Genomic DNA, 8,028 nt, shown 5'->3' with positions numbered 1-8,028 from the left:
GATTCTCTCTCCCTCTCTCTGCCCTTCCTTTGCTTGCTATGTCTCTCTCAAAAATAAACTTTAAAAACTATATTGAAAAATAACCTTCTTAACCATTATGTAATAACTTATTTTTATACCCTCTACTTTATTGCTGTTATGATGAGGAATGTAATGAGTCTTTTTGTGTATAAAGCCTCTTTCATAATTCTTTTTTTCAGTATAGGTTTCTGAGAAGTGAGTCAAAGTTTTTCGAAACACCTCATTTTACCTCTTAATCCCCAACAATTTGTGAGTTCTTTGAGGATTGTGACAATTACCTTTAGTATGCTCTCCAAAGTTTGATGACTTTAATACTCTGAATAAACAATAGCCTTTCTTGTCTGATAGAATGCATAAGTAACTTCTAGAAGGTAATTAGTATGTGAGGAATAAAGAACTGGCTACTTGCTGCTTTATATTAAGTTTTCTACGATTAGTAAGTTACTCAAAGTATTCATGTGTAAGAAAACTCTGAAACATGCAATGATAACACACACACACACACACACACACACACATATATATATATATATATATATATATATATATATATATATGAAAACTTTCCTTTTAGTGGTTATTTCTAAAATCAAACTTAAATTAAACTTATAGATAATAGTAAAATAATACTTTCTGGATGTGTCTTTATGTGGTACTGAATATTGTCTGCTGTTTACATACAAAACTTCAGTTTAACTTCTCTGTCTTTTTTATCTTTATTATTTATTTTTAATATCAGAGTTATTTACCAATTGTTTTAGGGCTTTGCATTTATATTAGTGATGCACTCATTAAACAATGAAAAACTGAGTATCTATTCTATGAAAGGTGCTGTTCTAAAATTTGAGGACAGACTGTGAACATGATAGTCACAAACATAGCTGTGGTCTAAAATTTTCTTTATACAAAATTAATAAACCAATTACCTTCCCAAACCTATTATCATATTTGCCAACCCCATTTGCTCAGGGGTAAGACTAGCTCTTGAACAGTAGATGTTTTTTACAAGAGAATTGAAAAGTTGCCCATATTTTAAAGGGTCAACTCATGTGAGGGAACTTGTTTCTGGATAGGAAGGGACTAGAGCTCAGACCTCCAACTTCCCCGACCTGACACTGTTTTTTCACCTATTCTTTCATTCTTCAAGTTAATCCTTGTTCCTGTAAAGGATAAATGTGTCACTCACACAATGCACTGTACTGAAAATGGGCTATGAAAATAAATAATGGAAAAACTTAGGAGAGAAAAAAAATGTTAGAAAAAATCACCATATTTTCTTTAAAAACAAATAAATTACTTTAGAGGGCTTATTGTACAGTAACATTTGGGTCATGCCTGGATTTTTATTACAAATAAAATAACGGGAGCTTGAATTTTACTCTTTTGGGGAGAAATAAATTATGGAAAAGAAATGGTATAAACATCTTTTCTTTACCAAGAATAGATTGCAGTAACAGGTTAGGACTCTGAGTGTCGCTGTTCACCAGTCAGGGGAAAAAGACAACAAGGAATTTAATCCAAACCACAAGATTTCTGCATCACAAAGCACTAGCCCTGTGGCTTTGGGAAGCTTCAGACTGGACCCCAGAACTCCATCATCCAACGGTGAAAGCACATAATCTTGGACCCTGAAGATTCTGGGGCTCCTCTGACCTCCACTAAGGGAGCACCCAAGTGCAAGCTATTCCGCAGCGGGGCTGCAATGGCGGCTCCTCCTTATCGGCCAGACTGCAGCCGGCTGGGCAGGATCTGCGTTCTCCTGGGGGCTCTCTGGGAAATACAGGCGGAACAGATACGATACTCGGTGCCTGAGGAGCTGGACAAAGGCTCTTATGTGGGCAACATCGCCAAGGACCTGGGACTGGAGCCCCGGGAACTGTCAGAGCGGGGAGTCCGCATCATCTCCAGAGGTAGGACGCATCTCTTTGCTCTGAACCCTCGAAGCGGCAGCTTGGTCACCGCGGGTAAGATAGACCGGGAAGAGCTCTGTGAGAGATCTCCAAAGTGTGTAGTAAGCCTGGAGATTCTTCTGGAGGACAAAGTGAAGATTTTTGGAGTAGAAGTGGAAATAATCGATGTTAATGATAACGCACCCAACTTTGGGATAGAGCAAAGGGAAATAAAAGTCGCTGAAAATGAAAATCCTGGGACAAGATTTCCTCTTCCTGAAGCTTTTGATCCAGATGTAGGGGTCAACTCCCTGCAGGGTTACCAGCTCAGTTCAAATGTTCACTTCTCCCTAGACGTGCAAAGTGGAGTGGATGGCATTAAGTACCCTGAGCTGGTGCTGGAGCTTGCCCTAGATAGAGAAGAAGAGGCGGTTCACCACCTCCTCCTCACTGCCTTTGATGGAGGCGACCTGGTTCGCTCTGGCACTGTCGAGATTCATGTAACTCTTGTGGATACCAACGACAATGCTCCTGTATTTACTCAGCCAGAGTACCACGTGAATGTTCCGGAGAATGTGCCAGTGGGCTACTGGCTACTCACTGTAAAGGCCACTGATCCAGATGAAGGAGCCAATGGAGAAGTAACATATTCTTTCCGCAAAGTGAGTGATAAAATGTCCCAACTATTCCAGTTGAATTCTTTGACTGGGGACATAACAATAGTGGGGGATCTAGATTATGAAGACTCTGGATTCTATGATATAGATGTAGAAGCCCATGATGGACCTGGTCTCCGAGCCAGAAGTAAAGTTCTGGTGACAGTTCTGGATGTAAATGACAATGCTCCAGAAGTCACAGTTACATCTCTCACCAGCTCTATCCAAGAAACTTCTTCCCCAGGTACAGTAATTGCACTTTTCAATGTGCATGACAGTGATTCAGGAGAGAATGGCTTTGTCACATGTTCTATTCTGGATAATTTGCCATTCACACTTGAAAAGACCTATGGAAATTATCATCGTCTGTCGACACAAAGAACACTGGATAGGGAAGAAGTCTCAGAATATAACATCACAGTAACTTCCACTGATCATGGAACTCCACCACTGTCTACAGAAACTCACATCTCATTGCATGTGGCAGACATCAACGACAACCCACCTACTTTCCCTCATGCTTCCTACTCTGCCTACATTCCTGAAAACAACCCTAGAGGAGCTTCCATTTTATCCATGTCTGCCCAGGACCCTGACAGCATTGAGAATGCCAGAGTAACTTACTCCTTAGCTGAGGACACACTCCACGGGATGCCTCTCTCCTTCTATGTTTCCATCAACTCTGATACTGGTGTCCTGTATGCATTGTGCTCCTTCGACTATGAGCAGGTTAGAGACCTGCAACTACTAGTGACAGCCAGCGACAGTGGGGACCCTCCCCTCAGCAGCAATGTGTCCTTGAGTATTTTTGTTCTGGATCAGAACGACAATTCCCCTGAAATCCTGTACCCTGCTCTCCCCACTGACGGTTCCATAGGCGTGGAGCTGGCACCCCGATCAGCAGAGCCTGGCTACCTGGTGACCAAGGTGGTGGCAGTGGACAGAGACTCTGGCCAGAACGCCTGGCTGTCCTACCGTCTGCTCAAGGCTAGCGAGCCAGGGCTCTTCATGGTGGGGCTGCACACGGGCGAGGTGCGCACTGCACGGGCCCTGCTGGACAGAGATGCGCTCAAGCAGAGTCTGGTGGTGGCGGTGCAGGACCACGGCCAACCCCCTCTCTCAGCCACTGTCACACTCACTGTGGCGGTGGCTGAAAGCATTCCAGAAGTCCTGGCTGACCTGAGCAGCCTCAAGCCCTCAGCCTATGCTGATGACTCTAGCCTCACGCTGTACCTGGTGGTGGCGGTGGCCACAGTTTCCTGTGTCTTCCTTGCCTTTGTCATTGTTCTGCTGGTGCTCAGGCTGAGGCGCTGGCACACTTCGCGTCAGCTCCAGGCTGTGGGGGTTGGATTGGCTGGAGTGCCAGCCTCGCACTTTGTGGGCATGGATGGGGTGCGAGCTTTCCTGCAGACCTATTCCCAGGAGGTCTCCCTCAGGGCAGACTCCAGGGAGAGTCACGTGATCTTCCCCCAGCCCAACTATGCCGACACGCTCCTCAGCCAGGAGAGCTGTGGGAAAAGCGAGCCTCTTCTCATAACTCAGGATTTACTTGAAACAAAAGGAGACCCTGGTTCTCATCAGGTGAGTCAATCTTGCCACACCAAAACATAGGCAAAGAGCTATATAAATGTCTCCAACTGTATAAGGTAGGTAATTGATGAAGTAAAGGCATTTTTTTTTAGTATTCTATTACTTTAAAGGGGAGGAGCAGATGATTCCTCAAGAATAATCAATAGCAGTTAGTACTCCTAAAAGCTGTTTATTATTTATCATTTTTAGTCTTCATGTAGTTACAGTTTCAACAACAATTTCTTAACTATATATCTCTAACCATCTCTCTTCTTTAATAGAAGACTGAGTATTTTTAACTGTCCTCTTTTTTACACTTTGCTTGAAGTTTGTTTTTCCTTGAAAGGGTATTTTCCATTATAATTAAACAAACAGTGGCAATTTATAAATATTGGAGAAAATATTAACCTTTATTTATTTATTTAGTATAATTTATTATCAAATTAGCTAACATACAGTGTGTACAGAGTGCTCTTGGTTTTTGGGGTAGATTTCCATGATTCACCGCTTATGTACAACACCCAGTGCTCATCCCATCAAGTGCCCTTCTCAATGCCCATCACCCATTTGCCCCTCCCTCACCCCCCCATCAACCCTCAGTTTGTTCTCTGTATTTAAGAGTCTCTTATGGTGTGCCTCCTTCCCTCTCTGTTTGTAACTATTTTTTCCCCTCCCCCAAAATATTAGCTTTTAGATCTAATTTTAACAAGGATAGCTCTCATTTGGATTGGTATATTTCAAATATTTTGTTGTTGCAGTTTGTGAGATACACCAGTAGTGACTACGTGTGATTCCTTTGGCTCACTTCTGGGATTACGAAAAATATTGCACATTTTATTTCACTCATCTTTAAGTAGGTTGAAGGAATAATTTTAATAATTTATAAATTTCCTATTATGGCATCACAATGAGACCCTTTTCAATTTCTAAGGAAAACATACCTTTCAAAATCTCTCCTTCTTCATCATGAGAGTCACTTGTGGAGATTGGGTAACTTAGATTCTGAACTGATATGATTTATGCTACTTAGTAAGTAGGCCTCATCCCTGTTCCTGAAAATTGCTCTCAGGTAGCTCTGAGATGGCTCTGGGATGATCTGATATGGGGGAAATATTTTGTGTTCAAGGGATATGCAACACTTTTGTTAAATGTGCCTTCATTTAGTTCCATGAGATAATTAAGAATTCAAGAGTGTGTAGGGCAACACAAATTAGTGCTCTTTCATAGCTGCGAACTGTAGCAGTAAACTGTGAACTATGCCTCAATTCAATTTAAGAAAGGGCATTTTAGTTTTTAAAAAAGAATTTACTTATTTAAAACAATTTTCTTTTTAGTTTAAGTAATCTTTACACCCAACATGGGGCTCAAACTCATGACCCCAAGATCAAGAGTCACATGCTTTTTGGACTGAGCCACACAAGCACCCTGCATTTTAGTTTCTAAATGCTTTTGCCTTCATGGGAAACTGTGTTGCAATACATAGAATAAACAGAATGTCATGTGATACAATTGTCTGGCATGGGGAAAGGAGAGAGGAAATAATATTGAGCAAGATTCTGAGGGGAGATTATGTAAAATATTGAAGCTTATCTGAGGAGAGATTATTTGTCTGAGATTATTTAAAATACTGAAGCTTTAAAAGAAAATTTGGAAATACCAATTGGCCTGAAACTGTCAAGCATTTTTGGAGGTTGGCATTAGGAATACATTCCAGAATCAGAGTGATACCTATTTTAAATGCTTAGGAGAGCAGTAGATAATTAACACCCTAATATCACACAGAAAAAAAACATTTTTGTTTGGGCACTGGGTTTCTTTTAGAAAATATTTCTGATTAAGTAAATTATTGTACAACCATATGATGGATTACTACATAACTGTAAGAAATAAATTTGAAAGCTATGTACTTATATGAAATGATTTCAAGATACAATGAATGAAAAAAGCAAGATGCAGAACATGGTATATTGTATACTTACATTTATGTATTAACGTGGGGGAGAACATTTATAAAAATTTGCTGCACTACACAAAACATCTCTGGAATGATACACACAAAAACGTAATACTTATTTCTCTAGGGATAAATGTGGTATTGAAACAAGACAGGGAGAGAATATGCGTTATGTACCTCTTCAATTTTGGAGCTACATGAACATATATTTAAAAACAACTGTAGATTCAAAAAAGAAAGGTTCGCAAAACGTTTATAAGCATTTGGTGCATTTCCACGGGAAAACCTCTGGGTGTCGCTGTAGGTCAAAAAAGTGAGAGAAAAAGCATTTGGGAGTCTCTTAGAGGGTAACTTCCTGCTCAAACCAGCCACATAGAGGACACCAGTACTGATTCGGATACAGAAAACAAAAGCAGGAAAAGCGACCCTACCCGGGATTTTGCCATCCACAGAGGGCTTAATTCTCCTCCCATCCAAAAAGCAGAGCCACCGTGAAGGGAGACAGGATGAGGCCGAGGCCGAGCGCAGAAAGGAGCAGCCCAGCGCGGTGGCGGCAGGTATTGTTGCCCTTCCTGCTGTCTTTGTTCCGCGGGGCTCTTCCAGATCAAATCCGCTATTCAATTCCCGAAGAGCTGGCCAAAAACTCGGTGGTAGGAAACCTCGCCAAGGATCTGGGGCTCAGTGTCCGGGATTTGCCAGCCCGGAAGCTGCGGGTTAGTGCGGAGAAAGAATATTTCACTGTAAACCCTGAGAGCGGGGACTTACTTGTGAGTGACAGAATAGACCGAGAGCAGATATGCGGAAAGAAGCCTCTGTGTATTCTGGATTTCGATACTGTCGCTGAAAACCCACTAAATATTTTCCATGTAGCAGTAATAGTACAGGATATAAATGACAATACCCCGCTATTCAAACAGAATAATATTGATTTAAAAATTGGAGAATCCACTAAGCCAGGTAAAACATTTCCATTAGACCCGGCCCTGGATTCAGATGCTGGCCCAAATTCACTGCAAAGATACCATCTTAATGACAATGAACACTTTGATCTCATAGAGAAACAGGCTCCAGATGGACGTAAATATCCTGAGTTGGTTCTGAAACATTCACTAGACAGAGAAGAACAGAATCTCCATCAATTGGTTCTAACAGCTGTGGATGGTGGAGACCCACCCCAAAGCGGCACCGCTCAGATCCAAATCCAAGTGACCGATGCCAACGATAATGCCCCAGTTTTCATCCAGGACGTGTACAAGGTCAGCCTGCAGGAAGGTGTACCTCTGGGCTTCTCCGTGCTTCAAGTAATGGCCACTGATCAGGATGAGGGCGTCAACGCAGAAATCACCTACTCCTTTCATCATGTGGATGAACTAGTGGAAAAGTTTTTTAACTTAGATAAAAGAACAGGTGAAATCACAACAAAGGATAATTTTGATTTTGAAATTGCTAATAGTTACACTCTCAGTGTAGAAGCAAAAGATCATGGAGATCTAGCAGCCTATTGCAGTATCCAAGTTGAAATTCTCGATGAGAATGATTGTGCACCTGAAATGGTTATTACTTCGGTATTTACTCCGCTACCAGAAGATTCACCACCAGGAACTGTGATCGCCTTGATAAAAACAAGAGATAGAGACTCTGGAGAAAATGGAGAAGTTTACTGCCGCATCTTGGGAAAGGCCGAGTTTATATTGAAATCTTACTCCAAGAACTATTACAAGCTAGTGACAGACGGGCCCCTGGACCGGGAGGAGAATCCAGAATATAACATCACTATAATGGCCACCGACAGAGGTAAGCCGCCCCTCTCCTCTAGTATAAACATCACTCTGCACATCGCAGATGTCAACGACAACGCGCCAGTTTTCGAACAGGTTTTCTATTTGGTTCATATTGCCGAGAACAACCCTCCAGGAGCCTCCATCGCCCAAGTCAGCGC

General features: G+C 41.9%; 2 protein-coding genes across 2 annotated transcripts; both read left to right on the top strand.

Annotated features, from left to right (window-relative positions):
• Window positions 1-753: 753 nt before the first annotated feature.
• On the top strand, window positions 754-4,262 carry LOC121026279 (protocadherin gamma-A4-like). The gene has a single exon (XM_040469144.1). The coding sequence runs from the start codon at window positions 1,724-1,726 to the stop codon at window positions 4,175-4,177; it is 2,454 nt and encodes an 817-aa protein (XP_040325078.1). The 5' UTR covers window positions 754-1,723; the 3' UTR covers window positions 4,178-4,262.
• A 1,960-nt stretch (window positions 4,263-6,222) lies between these two features.
• On the top strand, window positions 6,223-8,023 carry LOC121026280 (protocadherin gamma-B2-like; the record flags this gene model as incomplete). Its single annotated transcript, XM_040469145.1, has 1 exon — window positions 6,223-8,023. A coding segment is annotated over exon 1 (1,428 nt), but the record flags the coding sequence as incomplete, so codon positions are not given.
• Between the last annotated feature and the right edge of the window lie 5 nt (window positions 8,024-8,028).

Source organism: Herpailurus yagouaroundi, unplaced genomic scaffold, assembly GCF_014898765.1.
Source record: "Herpailurus yagouaroundi ecotype Mexico unplaced genomic scaffold, PumYag 69765, whole genome shotgun sequence".
In the NCBI taxonomy this organism is placed as follows: domain Eukaryota; kingdom Metazoa; phylum Chordata; class Mammalia; order Carnivora; family Felidae; genus Herpailurus; species Herpailurus yagouaroundi.
Note: the sequence above shows the minus strand (reverse complement) of the source record. Positions and strands in the feature narration are given on the sequence as shown.